Source organism: Rattus norvegicus, chromosome 19, assembly GCF_036323735.1.
Source record: "Rattus norvegicus strain BN/NHsdMcwi chromosome 19, GRCr8, whole genome shotgun sequence".
NCBI lineage: Eukaryota > Metazoa > Chordata > Mammalia > Rodentia > Muridae > Rattus > Rattus norvegicus.
In genome coordinates, this window is record NC_086037.1 from 47938299 (window position 1) to 47966119 (window position 27821).

At 43.7% G+C, this 27821-nt stretch overlaps 1 protein-coding gene across 6 annotated transcripts in view; it reads right to left on the reverse strand.

The window, feature by feature from the left end:
- The window catches only part of Nr3c2 (nuclear receptor subfamily 3, group C, member 2), a 344237-nt gene extending 318446 nt beyond the window's left edge, over positions 1–25791 (reverse strand). The window contains exons 1-2 of one of the 6 annotated variants that reach the window (NM_013131.2): positions 25300–25780; positions 15713–17474 (exon numbers count right to left, since the gene is read on the reverse strand). In NM_013131.2, the coding sequence (NP_037263.2) occupies positions 15713–17472 (1760 nt within the window). In that variant the 5' untranslated portion in view covers positions 17473–17474; positions 25300–25780. Of the gene's footprint in view, positions 1–15712; positions 17475–22991; positions 23776–23887; positions 25191–25299 lie in introns of those variants that run through there. The other 5 variants (NM_001395077.1, XM_039097525.2, XM_039097524.2 and 2 more) reach the window with 5 other exon arrangements.
- Between the last annotated feature and the right edge of the window lie 2030 nt (positions 25792–27821).

Here is a 27821-nt window from a genome sequence, read left to right on the forward strand (position 1 = left end):
ACACTATTTAATTCCTTCTATGAATCACAAGTTTAGGTATATTATGTTTATACTTAAACCACACAAAGACCCAAAAAGGAAAGAGAACTTCAGACCAATTTCACTTATAAATATCGATGCAAAAATATTCAGTAAGATTCTCACAAACCAAATCTAAGAACACATCAAAATGATCATTCACCATGAAGATCTCAGAAGATGGAAAGATCTCTCATGCTCATGGATTGGCAGAATCAATATAGTAAAAATGACCATCTTAGCAAAAGCAGTCTATAGATTCAATGCAATCCCCATCAAAATCCCAAGTCAATTCTTCACAGTTAGAAAGAGCAATTTGCAAATTCATTTGGAATAACAACCAAATTTTAAACCAGAATAGCAAAAATTATTCTCAACAATAAAAGAACTGGGGAATCACCATCTCTGACCTCCGGCTGTATTACAAGCAATCGTGATAAAAACTGTATGGTACTGGTACAGAGACAGGCAGGTAGATCAATGGAATGAAGTTCAAGACCCAGAATTGAGCTCACACACCTATGGTCACTTCTTGATCATTGAAAAAGGAGCTAAAACCATCCAATGGAAAAAAGATAGCATTTTCAATAAATGGGGCTGGTTCAACTAGCGGTCCACACGTAGAAGAAGGCAAATTGATCCATTCTTATCTCCTTGTACAAAGCTCAAATACAAGTGAGTCAAGGACCTCCACATAAAACCAGAAACACAGAATCTAATAGAAGAGAAAGTGGGTAATAACCTCCAACACATGGGCACAGGGGAAATTTTCCTGTGTAGGGGAATATCAAGTTGGGGAGGTGGGAGGGAGTGGGTGGGTAGGTGGGTTGGTGAGGGAGCACCTTCATAGAAGCAGGGGGAGAGGGCATGGTATAGCGGGTTTCTGGAGGGGAAACCAGGAAAGGGGAGGACACTTAAAATGTAAATAAAAATCCAATAAAAGGAATGAATAAATGAAAAATAAATGCATCAGCCTGTCTTGTATGATACCCGAGGGTACCAGCTTAAAATAGAGGAGCAATCTGCTGTGCTCACATTCTTAATATTTCAGTCTATGTACTAGGAAGTGCTTGGTGAAGAAGAACAGTTGAAGTGATGGAGGCCAGAGCATGGATAAGGAAATAAAAGGGGGCCAAGGACAGGTGGCACTCTTAATAACATACCTCCAGTGATCAGAACTCCCCTATATAGTGCCAATAGCTGAGACAAAGCCCTCAACACATGAGTTTAGAGGGGACATCTCATATTCAAACTCTAATAAAGCCCACAATGCTTCTTTCCAGCAGTCACAGATTTCTATAATATAAGTTCTCCAAATACCATTAATCCCCTCCAAGCAGGCTCCGTCTGTGCTCTCTGCTCAGTCAGACTGTGCTATTCCTTATCCTTGAATACCCTCCCCACTCACCACCGCCAAATCCCAATCTTCAAATGTCAACTGGATCTCACCTCCCATATAAAGAAAGCTTCCTTGACTTTGCAGCCCACACAGAACTCTTCCTTTTCCAATCTTTGATAACACTTCTTATCAGTGGCACACAACCAAACACATAATTAGGGAACAGGAAAAGGCTATGCACACTCATTAGAACCTTCTTCTCCAACTAGACAGGGATGGTAGGATACATTTGGTTCATTCACATTAAGAACACACTGTTTGGTACTAAATAATTTGAAGATAGCTTATTGTTTTATCTACCCACTGACAATGCAGAATCCTCCATTTGGTGTCTGTATATGCTCAGTGTATGTGTGTGTGTGTGTGTGTGTGTGTGTGTGTGTGTGTGTGTGTGTGGTGTACATATATGTGTATACATGTGCCTTTCATTGACAATACAGATTTATTTAAATAGCTATTTTTCTTAGTCTAGGTCTTCTGTCAAAGCTCTTATATTAAAATACATGGACTAGGCAGACAATGTGGCCTCACAGGGAAGGATGGCTATCCACTGAACCGACAACCTGAGTTCAGTCCCTAGGACTCACACGAAAGAAGGAGAGAAGACTCCTGTAGAAAATCCCTGGCCCTCAAATGTGTGCTAGGGTACATGCAAACTGCCCAAGCATACGCAAAATTAAAATGTGATAAAACAGTTCACAACACACTGATAACAAAACTCAAGAAACGACAAGGAGAGAAAAAAAGAAAAAGAGAAAGTTGCCTAATACAAATAGATTCAAGAGTGAACAGGCTTGAGGGACAGGCACATGCATGACAGAACATGACCAGATATGCAGTATCATTTACATGGCAGGAACTGTCAGTGCAGGCTGCAATAAGACACACAATAAGACATGCAGTTCTTATAATGTCAAAAGTCAGTACTCTCTCACCTTCCCAAGTTTTGGCAAGGATGCAGTGGACTAAAAGCTTTATGCACTGCTGGTTGGAATATAAAATGGTAAACCCACTTTGAAAACTATTTGATCACTTATAAAAATTAAAGTTGCACCTACTAATCTAGCCAACTTACTTTAGGTTATTAAAGGAAAAAAAATACATCTACATGACAATTTGCTTATCAACCTTTAAACCACCTTTTATGTGTAGCAGATTAAGCCAGCAACAATCCTCAGAATCAACTAAACAGAGTAACAAAATGTGGTTCAGCCATAAATGGAATATTAGTCAGCAATGAAAAGGAAGTGAATAGCATGCTTGTATTTCAAGCACATTATAAGTGAATCCAGCCAGATTCAAAAAGGCTACTTAAGTTATTATCCCATTTATATGCTAATCTAGGAGACCATAACCCCTGTGATAACATGATGGCCCAGATACCTCAGGGTAGCCAGCAACTGTCTGATTGGATTGGAGGTCCATGCAGTAGGAGGGGATTCATGTCTGGTACTGTAAACCTGGCCAAGAAGCCAGGGCTGAAAAAGTCATAGAGCCTAGAGGATAACTTATTACTGTCATTTTCCTAAATAAATATAGTCTCTAACTGGATACTAAATATTTATTCTCCAGCCCCCAATGGGTAAATGTAATTTTCACCACTCACTAAAGGAGCTTACTTTTGCTGCTGAAAAAGGCTTCTGTAGAGATTCACAACTGATTAGAATACAGAGAATAAGTAATTGTGGGGTGCTCAGTTCTAGTTGGCACCTCTACAACATAAACCCTGTGCCTAAGACTCAGAGGACATTGCAGAAGAGGTAGAGACAAGACCCGGATGCCCACTGTGAGAGAGCATCATTTAGACATGACAGAGTTGCTGCATCTGTGAAATCTCAACAATATGGTTGTGTGAACAAGGTTTGCGCAGTGACCACATTGACCCTATGTCAACACAAATCAGGGAAAACTTTACAGGGTTTTACTTATAGTGGCTGCAAGAAGAACAAATTCTGTGGTAAGCAATCCAATCCCAAGTGGTCAACTCTAAACATGAGCACACAGGACAACACTAAATGGACTTGGTATATAGTATATGCACATGTGTGCACAATGCATGTCTGTGTGCACATGCATGTACATGTGTGTGCACACACATGCACATGTGTCTGTGTGCACATGCATGTGCATATGCTTAATAGTAATAATTACCAAAGAGATTATGAAGTTGAAGGGTTTGGGAAGATGGAAGTTGGAAAATAAGAGGAAGGAGTGGAAATATTATAAATACAGTGTGTTCATATAAGAAATTCCAAAAAAGAATAAATCCAAGGAGCAGGCATGCATTAGGGTCATTTAGGATTGGAACTGAGGTATGGGGTTAATGAAAAGGGGCCACAGTAGGGAACTTGGATGGGTTAGGCAAGTGTTATGAATCTTGATTAGGTATCAGTAAGTAATTGCATGCCTAGAAAAACATACAGAATGTCATATCCAAAAAAATTTTTTTAAGTAACCTCAAAACAAAGTTCAATGGCTACCAATTAGCTCAGAAAACATCATTGCCTATTACTATTCTGTATGAAATGAATAAAAAAACCCCCACATTCTCTATTATTTTGTGACCATCGCTAAAGTGTGCTGATAGATGCTACAATTTTTGAGCTAAACTCCACAGAATTCTCAGTGTTATTTGACAATAATCTTACAACTCTACGACCATCACTGATATTTACCTAGTGATTCTGTATATATTCCTACCCAAGTCCCTCTGCTAGAGAGCTCATTCCCTCACTCCACATCCAGCAAGGGCCCTGGACATGACTAGTCTAGCTCCTGGTGCTCTGGAGGCTTACAGTCTAGGCACAGTCCTAGTTGGACCTAATGCAATGAGTCTTCCTTCTCCCATGGCATGCACCTGAAGGACACTGGGTCACTACTTTGAATAAAATGGCTGGAAGGGGACACTGGGTGATGACATCTGCTCTGATCCTTAGTGACCAGAAAGAGGGAAACAAAAATCTGGAGGCAGAGGTACTTTAGTAGAGGGCCTTGTAAACAATGGATGGAATTTAGACCCTTGGAGTCACAGTTCAGGGCAGGCAAGAGACAAGAAAGAAACAGGTAAATCTAGCAGTTTGGGACTGAGAACTACGACCCTCAAGTTTTGTGCTTTAATGTCTCTCTAATGAGAAGTCAGCAGAGGCTTTGTCTTGGCCACACAACTGATTTCCATCTTTAAAACCTCCACCAGGCTACCTATTTCTTCCAGAAATTCAGCTTCCTTCTCTTTCAATCATCAACCTTGCCCATTTACCTTAGTTGGGTGGCATGAGGCTAATCATGTATGCCGGCTCTGTTTCTGTATTTGTAAATAAGTAATACCAGCTTCCCGCAACTGCCAAAGCACATGGGTTCTATCTGCAAGCTAAGCACCAGTATAGGCTCCTTCCTGGCCTTGCCTTTCCTGGCAAACACTGCCCTTGTCATCTGCTCTCCTCCCACCTTTTTAGTCTCTGACAACCCTGTTGCTTTTTTTTTTTCAGTTGACCTTGCAGAATCACACCCTAACTCTGCTCCAACTGATGTTTGTTTGTTTGTTTGTTTGTTTTGTACTATTATCTCTCCCCTTCCTCCATTCCTTTCTCTTTTGTCACCCAAACAAATGTCTTTGGGAGACCTTAGCATCTACTCTATTTTGCTTATCTATCGATCATGACTCTACTCCCAACTCCACCACTCTAAGGAGTTCCTCCTTAACACTCCCAGCACTCCTGTCCCCAGCTCATATTTCTGGACCTGTAGACCTGATGTCTAGACTATGGTGCTACTACCTCCTCCCAACAGAGAAGAATGAGGCAACAGAGAGACAGGACAGGAGTCTACCACAGCTTGTAACTAACTACCTTGTATGGTCGTGGAAAACACATGTAATTTCTCTGGGAATTAACCATGGGATCTATAGCCATTATGGGTTGTATTTATAATCTTAAAAGATCTTCTACTTCTTGTTTCCAAGTTTAACAATAATTTTTAGCTTTGGCATTCATGTATCAATTCTGTGTTATTCTAAATAATTTCTGTCTCCTTTACTGTGACCTGGTGCTCATATTAGAGATCCATTTCAAGTTCCCAGCCAAATGCATCCATCACAACCATCACAGCCGATACTTCTATAAAGAGGCCTTCACACAGCCTGTCCAACACCCATACAAGCCACCCATCATCAAAAGAAATGCTATTTAAAACTCAACCAACCAAGTGTCTTAGTCATTGTTCTGTTGCTGTGAAGGGACACCATTTAATAGGAGCTGGCTTTCAGTTTCAGAGGCTTAGTCCATTATCAGCATAGCAAGAAGCATGGTGGCAGGCAGGCAGGCAGACATGGTGCTGGAGAGATAGTTGAGAGTTTGAGGGGGAGGGAGAGGGAGAGGGAGAGGGAGAGGGAGAGGGAGAGGGAGAGGGAGAGGGAGAGGGAGAGGGAGAGGGAGAGGGAGAGGGAGAGGAGCCACTGGGTTTGACCTGAGTGTTTGAAACCATAAAGTCCACTCCCAGTGATTCCCTTCCTCTAACAAAGCCACACCTCCTAGTAGTTCCACTCCCTGGTAACAAAACATTCAATCTTTAGCCTATGGGGCCCTTCTTATTCAAATCATCATACCAAGGTACCATCACTTCTTCTCTAAGCCAGTTCTTCTAGATTGACCATTTCTCTCTTTTTCTTTATGTGTACATGCACAAATGAATATCATGTGACTGACTGCCTGAAGAGAGTATTAGATATTTTGAAGGTAAAGTTAGAGTGGTTGTGAGCCATGAAATGTGGGTTCTGGAAACAGAACTCAGGTCTCCTGGCAGGGTAGCAAGTACTTTTAACAACTGGGCTATCTCTCCAGCCCCAGGACTTTTCCATTTCTTTCCATTGTGTATGGTTATTCATGACATGCTTATAGCATAGTTTTGTGTTGTCTGTTTAGATACCATATTCTTCTTTTTCTTTAACAATTTGTTCCTCAAGTCAACAAGAAAATTGGAATTTTCCTAGAAGAGGGAAGCAATGGCTATCTATGGTAGTCTAGAATGGAGCTCTGATACCCAACATGGATGGGGAGTCCAAGCAGAAACAGATGTTCATCTCTGTATGAGGTGTCACACAGGGTAATGGCATTTCAGCAAGGGAGACAGAGCCCAGGTGTCAGTGTGTGTGTGTTTGTTTGTGTGTGTGTGTGTGTGTGTGTGTGTGTGTGTGTGTGTGTGTTCCAGAATGTGGGATAGAGCTACAATCAGAGAAACACATCTTCAATAGAGCTACAATAAGAGAAACACATCTTCAGGAGTGGGGTACTCCTCAACGAAATAGTTAACTCTAAGACTAGAACAAGAAAGTGCAAGAGGGACTGAAGCAAGACAGCAAAGTGCTCCAAGAATGATGGAGTCATGGCAAAGGGAGATAGAGACTAGGTATAATGGGCTCCCCTGTTTTTTTCAGAACTAGTCTGAACTATCAAACAGGCTACAATCTATGTCATGAATTAAGAAACAATGATGCCATGTAAATATTTTAAAAAGAGAGTAAGCAGAGTTTGAGGAAGAATGAGATGTTTTGATGCCTTCGAAGGACATTTTAATAGAAGACTTTGTTAGAAAAGGACAAGCACCACTTCACCAGGGAAAGCCTGGAAGATAGAACTTAAAGAATCCTCAGTGTACAGTAGCCAGGTGAGTCAGAACCGCAGGCTCTTCACAGACACAGCGCCAAGGGTGCAGGATTACATCTGCATCCCCAGGATCTAACCACAATGAAATTACTGAGGAAAACACACCTGACCACAGGGACAGGTAGGGATTCTGTGTAGAAAATATTCTACTAAAGCAAACCTAGACAACTGGACTTAAAATGCATTCACTTGGCAAAGAAAATTTCATCAAATTGAAGAGAAAAACCCTATAAAATGTGAAGGAAAGTTTGCTGACTACATTTCTGAAAGGTTTAATATCATAGACCACATAAGGAAATCCAAAACTATTAAAAGATGGCAAAACAATGATATAATTATAATCCCCAAAATAAAAGAGACAAAGTTCCTTAATGGAGGACATTAAATGGCCAAGAGGTATATGAAAAACATTAAACAACACTAGAAAAATACACATTGAAATTATCATGTAAGAATAACTATTATCAAAAACTGTTGGAAAGGATATACGAAATTGTACCCTTGGATTTTACAGTCATTACAGAAAGAACTGTAGGGTTTTTCTAAACAAACAAGCAAACAAAAAAACAAAAAAAACCCCAAAAAATAAAAAAACCAAAAACAAAACAAAACTAAACAACAAAAACAAAAAGCAAGCTAAACCCCAAAACAGCCAAACACAAACAAAATGCTGCTGGCAAAGGATCCAGTAACGCCAATCCTGGTTACACACCAAGCAAACAAACCCAGTGTTGCAGTCATATGCACTCCTGTGTTCATCTGAGTACTGTGTATGACAGAGAAGAAGGGGAAGCAGTTTATGTGTTCATCAACTCAATAGACAGCTGGATAAATAACAGAGTACGTATACACAAGTCAAAGGCTTCTGTTACAGAAAAGCATGTGTGCTGTCAGTCAGTGGGACAACATCTATGGAACCAGAGATCACTCAGATGAGTGAAATAAGCCAGACTCTGAAAGGCCACTATCAAATGAGTTCATTCATATGTGGAATCTAAGCGCTGTTGTCATAGGTGTTGAAAATAGACTATTGGCTCCCAGAGGCTGGAGAGTGTAGGTGAAGAGAGGGATGGGAAAGAGGCGGGTCAACAGGTTCTGCCTTGAAGAATATCTGAGAAGTTCTGTGTGCTGCTGTGCTGTTGACATAGGGTGCCTGGCTATTCCTATTGACTGTATACTACTGTACATACATCGAAAGATGGGGAGAAGTAATTTAGGTGTTGTCCATAAAAAGTGATAAATATTCTGTATATAGATATGATTTAGTCAGCAGATATGATTCTAACCTTACACCTATAAAATTTATATATATATATATATATGTGTGTGTGTGTGTGTGTGTGTGTGTGTGTGTGTGTGTGTGTGTGTTTTATAAAAGGTCATATAACCTAGAAAAGACTGGGGAACTATCCCAGACCAAAAGAGAAGAAGAGATATGACCAGCTGGTATATCACTAAGTTCTGAACTGGGTCATTTTCCTGAAAGAATCTTCACTGGGACAACTGGTAAAAACATAATGAGGTCTGCTGATAGGTGTTGGAAATCTATCAGTAACCATTTCTTGGTTTTGACGGTAGTAGTGCAGTTGTACAGAGACAGCTCTTATTTTCAGGTGTTCTTTTTGACAGACTTCTTATGCAAATTTTTATAATTCTGAAATAATTTTTATACAAAATTCAATTTTGGAACACAGAAGATAAAATATATACAGGAGCCAAGTATGACCCCAAAGTCACAACAAGCCTCACCCAAGAGATTTATTGGGAAAGACACAAGAGGGTAGCTGCCTTGGCTTTTACAGTTTCTTGCAAGAGGGGAGAGAGATTTCCAGGGTGGCCTGATCTTAAGGCAAGCCCAGGGATTGGTACGATTTCAATCTAAGGGTTTGGGAGGATTCTGTTTTCTGGTCTTGGGCTTTTTTTTTTCCCTCTGGAGGGAAGAGCTTGGCTGCCTGCCTCTGAAGGGGCTGGAAACAGCCATTAAGGCCTTTAGAGTAGTCTGGAGGCAGAACCTGGCCAGTACTCGAGGGGCTTACAGTGGTGCGAGCATTAGGAATTGAATTTGATCCAAAGAACTCATGTTAAAAATAAAAAAGCTTGGCATGGTGGCCCTGACTTGTAATCTTAGGACCTAGGAGGTGGAGACAGTGGATTCCTGAGGCTTGCTGCCCTGTGAATCTACCGTAATATGTGGATCTTTGGGCACTAAGAGACTGTCTCTAAAAACAAAGTGAAAAGTGCCTGAGGAATGACATTCTCAGTTGACCTCTGGTGTCTATGAGCATGTACACAGACATGCTGTTGTATAACATTGTCCTCAGAGTTAGAAACAGTCCATCCTGCAGAGGAGCTCCTTTAAGCAGGAAGGTTAACAACTCCAAATAGCTTCAGGAAGTTCCTGAAACTGACCATACTTACTAGGCCCCGCCCTGTCAGAGTAAGCAGTAAAAGCCAAGAATCCCCATCAGGTAAAGCAACCCTGAGTTGCAAAGAAGACCCTGAGACCAGACCTGCTGCCTGGAAGAAGAAAAGACCAGTAAGCTGCATGGGAGAGGGTTAAACCAATCACAGCACCTTCAATGGTCCCTCTTCAAATGGTGAGCCACCCTCAGGCTGTGCTGTGTGTTCCAGGTTCCCAGCTTCATAAGCTGTTTCACCCATCCTGGAGTGGGCTTTGGTGATGAATCTATTTTTGAGTCATTTTTGCTCCTGAAAGTCAGTTGAATAAAATTCATGGTTCGAAACGTTGGACGTTGGAGGTATCTGGTCTTTTGCGGATTCCCTATCTGGGGTGAGTAGACATGTGTTTCCTCTGTCCAGAAAATGTTTATCCACACAGCAAATGTGCACACACAAAATAATTCTGTAATATTTCAGACCTGCCCTCTTTTTCCCATGATGGCGAACATCTTGCTTGCTCCACAGAGGCAAGTCCCCAGTCTTCTACAGGGCTGTCATCACTTCTTTAAAGCTTTCCATGCCTCTGTCCAATTAAGGTCACCTCACATTCACTACAGTTCACCCTACTTCTCTGTTCCTACCCCAGCATTTAGAACACTTTTCCTTAACCTACCACACTGTGCAACAACTCCTTAATCTGACACTAAAGTTCAACTCCATTCTGATTCCAACTAACCTGTGTCTGGCTTCTTCTCCCCACCACCCACTCATTCTCTCCAGCAGCACAGCTGGATCAGCTCAGTTCCAGAATTCCCCGCACGGGTTAGTATTCACCTCTTACAAATTTTCTAAGACTAAGTGAAAATACTTACTCTGATGGTCTCCCACAACTCTCTATTTTCCAGGGTTAGTCCATGTCATCTCCCTCAGCTGGAATACCAAGTCAACTCTCCCTTACAACTTGCTTTCACTCTATCTCATACTGCAGTTTTGTAGAGATTTCTCTCAATAATAACTAAGACATGAGATGAAGCCACATACCACTGAGATCCTTCTCAGCGGTTAAGTCATGGATATCTGAGCCTCGCTACCTGAGGCATTGACTTTTAATAGTCCCAATCACTGTCTACTTAGCCAATATCCTTCCTTAAATACAGTTTTTCTCTTTCTACGACTAAGTACATGATGCCTACCCCTTTCAACATAGGAAACTGGGCTTTGGCCATACCATGAACAATCCTAAATCTGGAGATTTCTAGAATATCACTTAAATAACAAATGTCTATTTAGAATTACATGTAACTTCACAAAGAACAAAATAAAATTCTTAAAACTAAAGTGAAGGCCACATCTCACAAGCTTAAAGCCAGAAACTCTCAAGTTTAGAATAAAGATGCGTCTCTTGACAACATTGTTCACTGAGTGTGCTGCTGCTGATGCTGCTTCTTCTTCTTCTTCTTCTTCTTCTTCTTCTTCTTCTTCTTCTTCTTCTTCTTCTTCTTCTTCTTCTCCTCCTCCTCCTCCTCCTCCTCCTCCTCCTCCTCCTCCTCCTCCTCCTCTTCCTCCTCCTCCTTCTTCTTCTTTCATTAATAAGTTTTGGATAAACTCATCAAAGTTAATATGTATGTTTAAGTATAATCCAGAAACCTCATTTTTTTTCTATACTTGAATTTAGAAAAATGAAAAATATTTAGCAACAAAATCAAACTTTTATTGCCAGATGAGCAATAGGAAATGAAAAGCAACCTCTGAAGGTCAGAAATGTTTTTATTTGGGAGGCAAAATACTGAAGGAAGTCTAGTGTTGCCCTGAAATTATGGCAGCGATATAACATCTGTTCTTACTTTGTCATGCAAGGACAGGAGAGGTTGGGCACACCCAGAATTTCAATACAGCAAAAGGCATCAAATCTAGAAGTGATAAATCTCCAGGCCCTGGCTCCAGCAGATCACAAGGTTGAAAATTACCTTAAGGTGAAATAGTTTAATTAATCTAACTGTAACTATGGGTTTTAGATTAATATTCGTATTTAAGTCTGACACACTTAATAAAGCATTTTTAAGTAAGAGAAGGTGGATGTGCTGGAATTTAAATCTTAGACATTTGTGATGTGAGAAGCAACACTTAACAGAAAGACATTGTCTCAGTGCTTTGCACATGATAGAACATTTTTGTTGTTTTACGTTGGCTTGTTTTGCCAGCAAAATGATCAACAATTTCTCCAGAAACAAAACACATAAATGAAAGTGACTGAACTTTCAGAAGAAGCAAGTCTCATTTGAAAGTCATCTCAACATCAGTGTTGAAAAGACTCGTCTAGAGAAATTGTGGATAACATATCCAAAGTGTCCAACTTATCAAAGTCAACAAAGTAGGAGACATAGAGACACATTAGCTATCTTCAAAGTCAACACAGCCTGTGACAAGTAAGGGAAATCATGTTTTCACTTCCCAGGTCCCAGGTAAGGCTGGATGGATTGACTGTAGTTGCCCCTGACGTTGACCCACACAGCACACCTCAACCAAATCCACTGCGTTTCTGTGGTTTGCAGCATGTAAAGTTACTTAAGTCACCACAGCTTATCTGGAAAGTTTACTGATAGGGGAAGATTTGGCACAAACTTCTTGAATTCTGAAGCTTTGTGTGTCCTTAGAAATAGTGAATTTAAATGAAAAAGAGTCAAAGATGATTGACAACTAGGAGCAATGGCCTGAGATGTACTGAAGTTTTCTCTTCTGTTATAAGGAGAACTACACAGTATACTAAGTACTTAATTGCTTGTATTGGAACCCACAAGTCTATGCCCTTTGAAACAGTGGACTTTATGTTTAAAAGTCTAAGTCAATGTTAGCATTGCATTATGAGACTATCAAAGTGACTATGGTTATCGCCATAAACAGCCAGTGTTGTGTCAACAGAATGATCCGCGTGAGCCAGGAATAATGCAAGTAAAAAAGAACAAGGAATTCATAGCAGGTGTTGAATTTTATAAAAGGAAATATTGGATTAAAAAACAGGACCAAAAAAATACCTTAACTTCTCAATGAGAGGTCACCTCCACCTATGCTCTCTTTGACATGGCCATGATTTTTTCACCCAGATAAGGATATATTTAGAGCTCTCTCTCTCTCTCTCTCTCTCTCTCTCTCTCTCTCTCTCTCTCTCTCTCTCTTTCTCTCTCTCTCTCTCTAAAACAAAATTATTTGAAATCAGATTACTAGCTTATAAGAGAAACTCTTTTGATCCTTCAAAGGGAATCTTTGCCACGTTACTGAGCAGACTTAATAGAGAATCAAGTTTTACTCTCTCACTTTAAAACAAAGAAACTGAGGCCTGGAGAGATAATGACTCACCCGAGGTCACAGTTTTGTTTGCACTGAGGCTGACAGGAAACTCTAACCCACATGACACACCAGGTCCAGTGTCCACCCTAAGGCTTTACATTTCGCTTTGTCATAATTTACTTTACAACTTGGAACTCAGTCTATTCACTGGGAATGATTAACAAGAAATGACTTTCGTCACTGCTCCCACAGAATGCCCACACAGCAAAGACAACATGTACATCATGGCCACTACTCTTTTCTATCAGCCTAAAGAAAGAATCTAGGTGATAGTCCTAGACATACTCTTTCCAGACATACTCAGTAAGCTAATATAAATTACATTGCCTTTCAAGTTTCAAAATTTGTGGAGATCTGTGGGGCAGACCTGCAATGGTCGACTTCTGTGCTAGAAGCACCTCTGTTCTTGTTCTTAACCAGCTGTAGGGGGCAGGGAAGTCTGGTGGTGCAGACTGTTTCCTCAGCACCTGGGAGTCTGAAGTCAGAGAGTCTAAGGCTAGGTTAGATAGCATATAACCCGCCAAACACAAAAGTACCAAAGATCCAAAAAATAATTTAAAAAAACTTTATGTGAATTATAACAAAATTAAATTTTAAGCAGAAGCTGCTACGTAACTCATGGGAAACTATTATATACTAATATAAACATAAGTTTGTGAAAAATAACTTTATTTCTGCAAGTGAAAACTTTGGTGAAGAAATTGGCCATTTTTTCCTGGCAAACCTATTGTCTTCCTTTAATATGAGAGCCAGATTTTCATATCAACTCCTACATCAACATAGACTAATGATTTTGCTCCATGCATGAGAGAAAACAAAGTATAGCTCACACGGATTACCTAGACCCAGAAAGGTGGCTTTCCTGATCTGTTGGGATCCTTGCCTCATGATTCTTTGGGATACCAGAGAAAACCTGATACTGAGTGCTGTCCTGGCGATGGTGAATGGTGAACAGTCACGGTGTGGAAACTGAACCAAGCCCAAGCTACTCAACACATGGCTAAGTGAAGACCCATTGCCCCATCTTCCGCTCAGGATGTGCGACTTCATAAACCTCCTTGGAAAGGTTTTGGAAACCCCCAATCATACTCTGAAAATTTTAAAATAGGTTTTACCCAGAGAGGAGGGATATACATGGCTTTGATTCATCATAATCATCAATTCTTTAATTTACCCAGCATAAATGGGATATTATCATCAGAAGTGAAAAAAACGGGAGAAAACAGATTTTGTCTAAAAAGATACAAAGCAAGAGACCGGTGATGAAACATGGATACAATTATTATATTGTGTATACTAAAATCTAGAGAAGAGCCCCATGCACCCACTGCTCTTTGAGCCCGTCTTCTTGAAATGGACAAAATAAACAGGCTTGGATGACCTTCACCAAAGAAAGTTGTAAAGACTTATCAACCTACACTAAAAATTTCACAATGAACTGTGGAAAGCTTAATCTTAATTGACAGAAAACCAGCAAATGCACAAGCAGAGAGGATTCCCTTTTACTGCATTCACTGGAGGAAGCAAACACTTCCAATGCACATGAACATGGGCTGAATGCCAGTCCCTATGATATGCCTAGGAGTGTGGGTTCCTGGGTAATCAGGAGGGGCTGAGACCCGGCGGTGCAATGTGACATTCTGTCTACGAAGAACTGTTAAGAATGTATTCTTTACGGAACATTTGCTTCTTTAAAAGCAAGAAGAGAAAGGTTTGAGCTACTGATAAGGAAAAGAACCCTAGAACCAAAAGTTTTTTGCTTTGTTTTTGAAGAAGAAAGCAGTAAAAGATATGAGACTATAGATATGCCCTATATTCTGTTAATAAAAAGTGCATTTTTCACAAAATAAAGATTTAAGGAAATGAAGGGAAATATCCACATGTCCTTAGATGCCAAAGGAATAAACCATGGTCAGAAAAGTTATACTTTATATAGTCCACAAAAGGTTCACTTATCACATCCATGTAATAAAACCAGAACTAAAGCAAAGTCCGATGCAGGTACTCACTGCATAAATAAGAACCACCCTTTACACTCACATCTAAAACCTCTTCCTTGTTTTCCTGAACATATCCAACACAGTCTCTGCATCAAGGAAAACCAGGACACATTTTACAGTAAACAGAGTATCTCTTTTTGTAGATCTCACGAGTAACAACTCAAAACTATGGTGACATATTTCACTTCCAACAGTAAAAAAGTAAGATTGTCCACTAAGGACTTTTTGATGGCTGAGTCAGTAAAGGTCTTCACAGTTAAGGAAATAATTTATTTGAACAGGAAACCACAACTTTCATATAATTACCTCCCCTCCCAAATGAGGCTTTCCTCGAAAACAGTGAGAGAGAAGGAAGCTTGTAGGTAACAGATTTGTGGTTCTGTTTTCTTACAACTATTGAAGTAATTAGTAAAGAATTTTAATATAAAAAGGAGACTAAGACCATGAGGAAGTAATTTAATATGGTCTCAGTGAACCAGCAAACAGAGAAGGGGGAAATGAACACTAGCCTGCTAACATAAGTATAGGAACTAGTAATAGAAAAATCAACATTTTCCATACACCTGAAAGACACAACAGGGAGATGCCTCTGTGTGTGTGTGTGTGTGTGTGTGTGTGTGTGTGTGTGTGTGTGTGTTTCTTCAAAGTCAGCACAAACATCTTCTAGAAGATCTCAAGAATTTTGCTATATCAATAATCCAAGGAGGAGCACAAAATGACTATCCTTAAACGAAAATAAAACAGCGATACCTTGAAATATATCTCAATTTCTCCATCGCAAAAATAAAGACAGGCTGTACCAATTTACAAAGCCATGACTTTTGCGGGTCAGGGAGGGGGTATGTGTAAGAAAGGGGATAGGAGAGTAAGGATTACAAAACAAATCAACTTACCTTGACACGTTTTCTGGAATGTACTCTAGGACGGGATACCCATCACTTCTCCTAGATGACAGGTCACCGTGTGGTTTCCATGATTCCACTAATGTATTGACAGGTGGGAAGGAACTCAAGTGTTGGAAAGATTGGTCTCTAGGTGACCGTGATAAAGATATTGTACCTTGAGCACCAATCCGGTAGTGAAAGGACTGTCCACCCGAATTCACACCAACGATAGCAGATGATGGGATGCTGGCTTCAGGGTAATAGCTCCCATCATCTGGTTCTTGCTTAATCCCCACTGGGAATGCGCTGCCCTCGCAGCTACCATCAAAGCCGGGCACAGGTGGTCCTAAGATTCCTGATAGGGAATAATAGTCCTTATCATCCATAAAGGAAAAGTAGGAGCCATCCATGAATGGAAATGGGTTGACCGTGGGGTTCCCTTTAAAAGAGGCGCCTGAACATGAGTGCTTGCTTGACTCTTGCTTTATTGGTACAGAGAATGGAGAACTGGGGCTGATTTTGCTGTTTCCTCCTAGACAGGAACTGCTGAAAGCCCCATCTGGTTCTGATTTTATGTACTGGACAATGTTGAGCGGGCCAGTCACACCATTGGAGATGGCCTTCTCGACTTCCTCTGTCTTAGGGAAAGGAACGTCGTGAGCACCTTTCTCGTGGGTGTCTGGACTAGGAACCACATCCTGGATGGCACCGGCTCCAGCAGAAGCGCCTGAAGTGGCATAGCTGAAGGCATTGCTGATGGGGCTGCCGATGGACCCCACTGTGCTGGCTGTCGGGCTGGAGAGTGTGGATCTATTGTTGGTGTTGTTGGAAGGGCTGGAAACGGAGCACCTTGAGTTGTTGAGATTTGCCGGGCTGGACACAGAGGAGCGCAGAGGGACGTTATTTGGACTGGAGACTGGAGATTTTACACTGCAATGACTTGGAGGGCTGGAGATTGGAGATTTCATGCTGCTCAATGGACTTGAAAGAGGGGAGCCCACGTTGCTCGCATGTGTGGGGCTGTGTGACCTTGAGCCTCTGTTTTCGACACTGGGGGAGCATGTCAGTGAGGTTCCTTGAGTGATGGGACTGTGCACTGGGAAACTGCCAAAGCTAGTCGTGGAGGAGGACATGGAGTTGATGCCCACAGGGCTGCATACTGAAGATGCCATGTTCAGCGGGCTGCTAACAGAAGAGCTCTTCTCATGACAGATGATAGGGCTCTTCACGATGGCACGCAAGGCCCCACCATTCATGGAGGCTGCAGAGTCAGGCATGAATGACCTCAAAGGTCTGCTCATAGCACTCAGTGTGGAGGACCTGTGACCATTCTCTTTGTAAAACTTCACCAGCTGCTCCATGTTTTGATAAATCTTTGTTGGGCTCAGGCTTCCTTGTTGGTTCTGCTGATCGTAAGTGTACTCGGCATCTCTCACAGAATCCATATATAAACCCATGGACTCAGCTACCGTGGCTGAAAGTTCCTTGGATTCCAGCTCAGTTTTAATATCTGATGGCAAAATCCCAGACCGACTATTGTCTTGCTGAATGCAAGGGAGTAATTCGTGCTTTTCTTTGCTGCTTCCTTGAGTACTGTTGTTCGGAATAGCACCGGAAACGCAGCTGACGTTGACAATCTCCATGTAGTTGTTCTCAGTGGTCCTCTCTGCAGGTCCAAGTGAAGAACGCTCCAAGGTCTGAGACACTTGACTCCAGCGCCTTTCCATGTCTAGGCCTTCAGGGAGACTGTGGTAGCCTTTGGTTTCCATAGCTAACAAACAGATTTACATTCAAATGTTAGAGTCAGTAACAACCGTATTATGTCAAGGCAGTCTAAAATTGCATCTATGGAGCTGCAATTTATATTCGACTTAACAAAACAATATTTCTAGGTGCAATAAAATATACCTTCTTGGGTACTGACATAATATATCACATAAACAGAATATCAACTCTAACTTCTTCAGAAGCCAGGAAAAGAACAAATGCAATTTTGTGTCTTAGTAAAACTCACTACAATAGAGCCTTGACAGACAGTAAAGTAAATTTACAAATGGTAACATACTTAATATTAAATAATATTCAATCCAATCCTAGGGATTGATATAGTAGTCTGAGGGGAATACAGTGATTAGACAAAGCCAAAGTGTGGCGACAAAACAACAACAGCAGCAACAACAACAACAACCAAAACCAAAACCAAAAAAAACCTAACTTGGGCAACATTTTCTTGAGATCCACTTCACACAAGACTGTGGGTTCCTTCCTTGCTCTTAAGCTCTCACCTGTGTGCTCTCCCCCTCCCCCCTCCCCCCCCCCCAGCTGGGGACCGAACCCAGGGCCTTGCACTTGCTAGGCAAGTGCTCTACCACTGAGCCAAATCCCCAACCCCAAGCTCTCACCTGTAATAGAGCTCCTTTATGTGCTAAAACAAAACAAGCAAACAGCTAACTTTATGACTCCAAAGTCTTGGGAAACTTTAGATCATCTGAAAGCTGCCTTCCTCATGACCAAATACATGGCCTTATTGTAAATGATATGAAAATGCAATTACAGTAGTGTTTCCAAATATATGCTTCCCAGATGAATAGCCACAGGAAAAACTGATGAACTGTTTCTAAAACAATAAGACTTTCTTAATTTTATATATTTTAAGATATATAATTTCTTACATTAATGATGTCAATTCAATTACTGTAGTGTCACTTCTGACTTAGAGGATGGATCAGAGCTGTTGCCACACAGGTCAGCAGCATTTGGCTCTTTCTCGTCAGGAAATCATTTTAATAAGCTCTCTGGCCTAGCAACACCTCTGTTCAAGTTGTCTAACGGGCAGACCTGAAGGGCAGCCTGATTATTTGAGCATTTACTCAGAAATACGTCTTCAGCACTTGCTACATCCTAGGATTAAGAGTAGTTGTGGATCTGTAGTAAAACAAAACAGCCCCCCAAAACAAAGAAAACAAAACAACAGCAACAAAAACACCATCCAGGCCTAATTTCTATTGGAAAGAAGCCCATGGGGATGTTGTCAATATGCATTCATTTCCATCTGCTCTAATCGATAAATTTAGCTCATGAACAGATTACAATAGACTATGAATACATAATTATCATATGCTACATAGTTCAGCACACTCTTACAAGTCTTTCTGATATATTAGTTAAACTTATGAACCTATGCAGAAAAATATGTGAAGAAACAATGTAAGCAAGAGACTGTGGACTGGACACACAGCTATGTGGAAGAGTTGGAATTTGACCTCAGGTCCCTCTGTTTACCAGCATTTCTCAACCTGGGTCTTAAGGAACTTGCAGGCAGATAATTTTGTTTACTGTGGAGGCTGCCCTATGCACTGGAATAGGTTAGACAGAATCTCTGTCTCCTACCCACTAGATACTGAGGTGCTGAGAGTACACCCTAAATAATCTGCGTGTCTGCAGATTACCAAATGTCCCCAGGGAGCAAAATCATCCCTGGACAGCTGCTTTAAAGAAACAGATCACTGCAAAGAAACGTTTGACAAAAATTAACTCAGTCCAGAAAAACCTTATCTGTACATCTTAGCATTAAAAATCATACCTGCATATATTTTCAAATCTATAGGTCCTGCGAAGTCTGCAGTTCTTCATATATAAAGCCTACCTCAGACCTTTCAGTCTCTCTCTGCCTTATCTCCAGCTCTTCTCCCCAGCCCTCTACTTATTCAAAAAAGGACTAAAAAGTCCTTTACTACAGAATTTGAATTAGCATTGCAAACAATATAATAACAACTAAACTATTGGTACTGCATATCACAAGCCACTATAATGAAATGTAATGCACAAATTGCCTATGTATTACAATTGTCTCTGACTTCTCTGTATTCTACAGCATATTTTAAATTATGAGTAGTTAGAAACCATCAGTTTTGCCACTGTGTCCCAGATGGATAGTAAAGTGCAAATAAAAATGTTTAACTATTATACTATAATCAATACTCAATTTATGAACCTTAAAACCTACCAATTATGTAGCATGCTTTCACTTAAAGAACATTATTCTATTAATTCTTAATCAAAAATCAATTTCTAAAATGTGGAAAATAAATCAAATCACAAAGATTGAGATAGTTATCTGGTAATTTCAGCCAAAAATAACAGTAAATATGGACAAAACCTAGTAAAAGTTGAAACACACACACACACACACACACACACACACACACACACACCCAAAAAAAAAACTGGGACCCAAATCATTGCTAAGACTGGACATTCTTTACTCTTCTGAAGACTCATTAGGCAGAGCAATAAATTGGAAAATACAGTAAATATTACATGCTGCTTCTATTTGTACAGAGACTGTTCTGTTCTTTCCATACCGAAGACAGATGTACACAGCTAGATATATGCAGGTTTTGGTTCAAATCCATCAACCGTCACAAGAACTGTGTGTGTATGCATCTTACTCTCCATCACCAAATTCACATTCCTCTCCTGCACTCTGTGCCATGAGCTCCCGAAAGGCCTTCAAGGGAAGTGGTTCCTTTGCTTCCTCATTACAAGGCTTCCAAAGGGACCTTCCCCTGACTCAGATAGCTGTAGCCTTCAACCCCCCTCCATCCTAAGCCACAGGGCTATCTTCCCTGAGTCTGAAGGGAATCGTCACCCAGACCCTTCTCCAGAACTTCACCAGCCCAACTGTCTTCTGGGATAGGTGAATACGGCTTATGAGGTCTCATGGTGAAAATCCAGACTCCATACTCCCTGGGAGATTTTAAAATGCAGAAAGTAGTGTTTTTAATCCAGCACCTCCTAAAATAATTTGATCTCTGTACATGTTGTTATTGTTGTTGTTCAGAGACCTCCTAATATCCTGAGGGACTCTTGTCACTACTGCTCAAATGAGCCATATGCCAGATCTACAAACCTCTCTAAAGCTCACAGTAGAATCCTTTCTGGAGGCCACAGTTTCTTTCTTCAGGGAAGCACCTTATCAGCTATCATCAGACAGCTGACCTTAACTTCTCAAGACACGGTTCTCCAAACCCTGAACTCTCAAAACATTCTCCTAAAGCCAACTGTATTTCACTGAGTTATTGACAAGAATATGATGAAGAATTTGCCAGAGGCTTTGCTGAAATCTAAATTGACTTTGTTCGAGGTATATTCATCTGTCAACCTCACCCACTTCAACCGTAAAGGTTAGTAACCGACACAGAAGGGTGGGCAGCAGTTGGAACATGAATGCTTTCCCTGTAAACACTGTTTTTAAGATCAGATACTGAAATATTTTATGGGGAGTTCTCCTCGGTTATTACTTTAGTTGGTTTTTTTTTATATATAAACAAATGAGTTAGGTTAGAAATTTATTTCCCATGTTGTCCAGGAAACTGGGATTGGCTTTTTAGAATTGACATAATGACCACGACTTTGAAGTCAACCTGAACTGACCAATGAATACTAAAGATACAACCTGATGAGTATGGTCCTCATAAAACTTTATCCTGAGGGTAAAGGGAAAGTTTTTTGTTGCCTAAGTATAAACTAAAGTAGGGAGTTACATGAATTCCTAGCTGAGGGAAAATCAGACCTCTAAGCTTCCGGGCAAATACTATACTAGGGACTGTTAGGCCATTATGAACCTTTATATTCATGCATAAGAAACAAAAAATATCCACGTAATAAGGGAAAGCACCAATAGGCTTTACATGTATGCATGTGTGCACACACACATGCTCATGTTTACATGTATGTGTGTAAAGAACTCACTAATATCCTGAGGGGCACTTGTCACTATTGTTCTAAATGAGCCATATGCCAGGTCTACAAATCTCTCTCTCTTTCTCTCTCTCTCTCTACACACACACACACACACACACACACACACACACACACACCCTTAAATACTATTAGCACAAAGGAAACAGACTTTAAAACTTTGTTACATAGTCTGTTAAACTGCCCTATTCTATAAGAAAGTAGTTTCTTCGCCCCCACCCCAGGAATTACCAAAGATTCTTGGGGATTTGCATCTTTTCTGAAAACTTTCACTTTTAATGCTCCCCAAACACATCCCCTTCTTAATGGCATCCCCCCCCACCCCAGTTATGTTACTGTTATTGAATGGCACACTAGAGACCCAGCTTTAGAAGGCAGATAACTTCAGAAAACTAGTTTTAGTCGCTCTGCTCCTCAGGACTGTTACCTTCCCCTCTTACAGATGAGGGAGGGATAAACCTGCCAAGGTCACCTGAGAGAGTGGGAGAACCAGTTAGAGCCAAGCACACACGAGTTCTGTTCGCTGGCCTGTTCGCTGGCCTGACCCAATGAGCCACATCAGCTCTCTCTCTTTTCCTTTAACAAAACTACCTCTTCCATAAAGGAAGAAGCTTGCTTTAGCTTTAGCCTCTCCCCTCCTAAAGTCCCGAAAGTATTTCATGGCATACATGGTAGGTAGCATGCTGTGATGTCAAACGTGAAATTAAAGCTCCAAAGGAGGACTATGCAAATGGAAAACGCCGTTATCATTACTATATAAATATCACCAATAACAGTGAGGACCCACAATGGTAAAATGCAGCTTGGTGCCTTTAAAACTCAGCAGCTTTAACAACTCTTCTGCTAGGAAAAGTTTTCCGAACTATGATATAATAAATAAATAAAGCAGATGGTATGATGAAGCATTATGATTTAAACCTCGTCTTTCAAAAATTCAGCAGGAAAAGCCATGTAACTAAAATCCATCTGGACAAGGATACCACCAAAAGGAGCGTCATCCCTTGTCTGTCCCTGTCCTAAGAATCCCCTAGAGTTTCCCCAACTATAAAGGAAAGGAATCGCAAGGTTTTCCAGACCCTGTTCATACAACATCTATGGTGATCTAGCTCCTTCAACTGCCCTTATCGGCTACACCTCCCACTCAGACTGAGAAGCTTCCGCAATTGATAGATGAAAGAAACATTATTCAAACGTCCTTTAAAATTTGCAAGAGCAAAACGATCTGAAATTCATTTTTGGGGAAAGGGGAGGGTGGTAGACCGCCCACTGCCAAAGGCGGTTAAAAGCCGCTCTTTAGAGGGCATTTATCCAAAGTGGCCAAACTTTCCCAAAATAGTCCTCAGCCGGCCAGGGTGTGGGGGGGTTGTGGGGGGTGAAAAACCAAAACAAAACAACAAGCACACAGAACCATACTGACTGTGCCTCCGGATTACGCAGCGGCTTCTCCCTGCAAAGTGCAAGCCACCCTTGCCACGGCCGCACACCGGGCTGGACCGGAGGCGCCCCACTGCGCACCCCTACACACCTGCCTCGGCCAGGGTCGTCCTCTCGCCGTCTACCTGTTGCAGCGCTTGCCACCACCACGACAACCCTGCTGCGGAGCCCCCCTACATCCAACCACATCCAGACCAGCGAGTGCCGCTCTCCCTGCAGCGGGAGAGCCTGAGACAGCAGCGCTAGCGCCCAGGTGACTTGCACTGGCTTCCTCTGAGCAGCCTGAAGTTGGCTCTCTTCTCCCGGGCCCAATGACACCCGGGGTGCGCAGGAGCTGAGGGGAGGGGTCAGGGGCAGGGCCAGGGCGGGCCAAGAGGAGGGGGCGGGCGAAAGCCCCGAGGGGGAGTGGAAAGCCGGCCCTTTTAAACCCGGTCACATGTCCAGAAAGTTCAGGTCGCTGTCCCGCCCGCCGGAGCGATTTCCATTGGCCAAGGGGGAAACAAGGCTCCACGCTGTGCGGGCTAGGAGCGCTTCTCATTGGGCAATCGGGGCTGTCAGTCACCAGGCGGGCGACATGACTGATACAAAGTTGCTGCGACACAGCCTGGACTCCGCAGCTTCCTTAAAGCCGCAGAGGCGGCGTGTTCTCCTAGTTCCCGGAGGTGGCCCCGACTCGGGGCACCCCTGCACACACTACCCTTTAGCCCACTCTGCTCCTTCGCTCCAAACTTGCTCTCACCTACCCAACTGTCCCCCCACCTTCACCCGCGGTGGACCACAGGCAATCTGGAGAGAAGGGGAAAAAAGAGATGACGCGAGAGCAGCCTAGATGGTGTGCCCTCGCTTTCTCCACCTGCAGCGCCAGGTGAGCCGCAGCGTCGCACACCCGGCGCCTCCCACAGTGTCCTCAGGCCTAGGACTGCTAGGGTGGGCGTCCCCGGGACCCCTGAAGCTCTGCTCCCCGCCCCCTCCAGGTCTCAGAGTTACCTCCCTGCCGAGCAGCCGTAATCTCCGCGGTCGGAAAGCCAGAGGATCTCGTTCCCACTCGATTTCAGTTTCCTTGTTTTAACCACGCAGGAAAAGCGGGTGCTTTCAGTGCAGCCAAACCCCTTTAAACACAGCCTTCCTCCCACCCCACCCCTTGCCAAAAAAAAAAAAAAAAAAAAAAAAAAAAAAGTGCCAGGGTCAAGAGCTGAGGCGCCTGATAATTTTGTTACTGTACTTACTACTTCAGTACTGGATTTTTCCACTAGTTCAATATGCAAGAAAGCCTACTATCGAGGATACTCACTTTATAATGTTTGGAAGGGGTGCATATAATTGGGGCAGGCATACTGGAAGAGGGGAGAGCACTAAAACTATTTTCTAAGGATCGTTTGTCTGCGCGAAGAAATTTCGACTCCCTTCCTTCGCCCCCACCCTGATTTCCCTCCCGCCCACCTAAGCACTGCACTTGCTAAGCCGAAAGATGGACTCCTTAACTTTAATTTCTAAGGACTTTCAAATTGGTTTGAGGCTGGGCTTTGGACTCCCCTGCTGTCTGGGAGTCAGCACCAGTGACGTACACACCTAAATCTGGTCCCCTGGCCCTTAGCGACCCGCAGGCCGCCAGCGGCAGCTGTGCAGCTTCAGGCTCACCCTCGCTTCCCGAGTGCTGAAGCCCCAGGAGGAGGAGGGCACCTTGTGCCCAAAGGCCCCTCCTTTCCTTACAGTTTGTTAAGCCTCAGGATCCCGGATCCCAAGCCCAAGGAGACTGGAACTCTCAGCCACTCCCGCAGGACATTCCCCAGAGGCAAAGGGGACTGCAGCGAAGCCCGCAAGCTGGTTGGGACTCCGGACTCCGGTGCCCAGCAGTCCCTGGCGTGGAGTTGGCCCTGGAGCCCCTACACACACGAACCCCCCGTCGAGTGTCCCAACTTTCCCGGGAGGGTAGCTGTCATGCGCGCCGGGCGAGCACTCTCAGCATCGATCACACCCGGGGCCGCGCGCGGGTGGCGAGCTGGAGCTAGGGGAGTCCCGGACCCGGCGGCCCGGGCTCGCCAAGCAGAGCGGCTGCAATTCAGCCAGTGTGGCAGAACTATTCATTATTAAAGAAATGGACCCGGATCTTTTTACTAAGTTTTTACCTCCTTTAGGGAGGGCTGGTTTTGCCCTGAGTCGAAGCTCCTTGCAAAATCTAGGTTAGAGCGGCGCGGAGAAGCCGCCGAGCGCTCGCCAGCCTCCCCGCACCCTTGTCCCGCGCCAGCCTGGCAGGCACCAGACCTATCGCCCGCAGCCCACCTCCTTAAGCCGACCCGCTTCATCTGCCCTCTGCGCTGGCCCTGCTACCCTGGGCCTCCTTTGCGCTCCCCAGGCCCCTCCCGACACTGTCGGTGCAAAGTGACAGTCGCTGCACTCACCTTTTCTAGGACATGTTAGGGAGGCTGGGGCGGGGGAGGGGGGCAGCGAGACTCCCGCCGCCTCCGCCGCTGCCGCCGCTACCAGCAAGTCCAATACTGGCTGATCGGCAATGAGGATGGAGAGGATAGCAATCCCGGCAGTCGCCCTACTGACGGTGGGTAGAGTAATAGAGCGACAGTGCAGATACCCTGTTGGAGGCGGCGAGCCGGCGAGCCGGCGGCATTAAACCGCGCCGAGGGGGCTGTGAGCACCCGCCGGTCCCCAGCAGTGGCGGCCCGGCCTGGGGCCGGCGGGTCTCCGGGGCTGCTGGTTCGCCTCGGGGTGACTGTGGAGGTCCCGGGAGCCCACCAGTCGAGCGGTAAGACCCCGCGCCGGTAGCGGGGAAGCGCGGCTTTCCGCGCCCCCTTCCAGGGCTGGGGTGGCCGGTGACAGCTCCGGCGATAGAGAGTGGTTAGAGAGTGGTTGTGTGTGTGTGTGTGTGTGTGTGTGTGTGTGTGTGTGTGTGTGTGTGTGTGTGTGTGTGTGTTGTGTATGCGTTTGTGGGGGGCACCGCAGGGGGAGCCCGCGGCGTCCTGGTCCCCCTCCCCGGGTCACACCCTCACTAGCAGTATGAGGCAGTCCAGCGGTCCTGCCACCCGCTGGTGGGAGACAGGGGTGCTGGTGGCGGTCGTCGGAACCCCAGCCACTGATAGCAAGAAGGCCGAGGGGAAACGGAACTCCAGTGCACGCACCCTGTATGCTTCTCTTCGCGGGTCCCCAAAGTCGGCCCTGACCTGGCGCCTGGCCTCAGGTGCAGGTGCCACCGGATAGGGAGCGGAGGGCTGGAAGACCAAGAGCGGACTAGGAGGGAAAAGTTTCTTTCCTGCGCCTCCGCTGCCCACCCAGTGAGACAGCTCTTGGGTCGCTGCCCTACCCCCACCATGGGGGGGGCACCAGGCGGGCCTGGGTGTCTGCGCACCGGGGCGCGTGGGAAGCGACCGCCAGCGACCCCCCCTCCCCGCTCCGTTAGCGGCCGCCCGGAGCGCTGCGGGCCCTGGAAGGGGCGAGCGGCTACAAACCTCCCCCGCCGCGCGCCCCCGCGCCGCCCCGCGCGCCCCCGCGCCCTCGCGCCCGCCCGGGCAGACACCTACGCAGATGCGAAAGTGAAAGGCGGGCTCCCTGGCCCGGCGGCGCGGCGCGCGGGCACGCGGCGGTGGGAGGAGGACTGAGCCCAAGCTGCCATTCTGGGGTTCTCTTGTCCCACGCGTCTTCTCACTCTCCAGCTTTTGCCAAGTCTTAGCCTCTCACCCTAAGGCTCTCTGGTCACCCCAGCCCAGTGTATGTGCGTGCGCGCGCCGGTTTTCACGCGCACTGGCGGCTGTGCGAGATACCCTCTGCTCAAGGCTCTGCCAGTGCACCGTTACACACGCCCCTAGTTGGAAGTCTGCGTGGCGGGGAAGACTCGAGTCACTAGTAGTATACCTTCACCTGCTTGCTTGCTTTTTTAGGAACGAGTTAAATAAATCCGGAAATTGACCTCACAACCCTCTTTTCTGGTTTGACACTCCTTCCACGGTTTTCTAAGCCCCCGCTCAGCACTCCCTCTCCCCAATTTCTTCCTATATAGCTGTGAAAGTTGCTGGCCACCATTCAAAAAGTAACTGTCCTGTTAAAATAACCTCTGCCTTTCTCCAATCCATTCCCACAGTCCCACATCAAGCTTAGCTGATCTATATCATCCACGGTGTTGACACTCCTCAGTTCCTTGGTGGCTCAACAAGGCTTTTTGACATGAGGCAAAACATTTTTTTTTCTTGCTTTTTATTTGTAAAAGTGTCTTCTAGGTTAACTTTTGTGAAGGTATGCTTATGTGAGATCAAGAAGATGTTTTATATAATTTGTAACAAAATTTAATGTTATATTTAGCTAACTTTAAAACCTACGATTTAGAATATACTGATGGTGGCAGACTGGCAATGTCTCAAAAATAAGATGGATTGATAGTGATGGATTGGTTAAATGAACCAAATGGATTGGTTTGTGTGTGTGTGTGTGTGTGTGTGTGTGTGTGTACACATATACATATACATATCTATGACATGTCTATGTAATATAATAATGGAAGAATCAAATTGCCAGTACACAAGAGTTTTCTCCAACTTCTTTGTATATTTGAAATTTTTTCATAGTAAAACATTAGATGATGAAGAACCACCATTTATTATAACTGAGATAATAAAAATTCCTTTTATGAGATTGATGTGTTAGGCTTGGGTGATTATCTTCCCATTTACAGAGTAAATTTAACACAGGAATTCTTTCCCCACATGCTCCCACCACTCCGTTAATCAATGCTTTTAAATACAGACCATGTGCTAAAAGTATGGTATACAATGGAGGTATAGTAACAGCAACATTTTATAAATTTAGATTTTTTTCTTATTTTTTTATTTGGCCACTTTGCAAATTAGCAAATTTTTATCCGCCCTGCCTTTAGTATTGTTTGATATTGAGATCTAAGATTTTACACACACACACACAC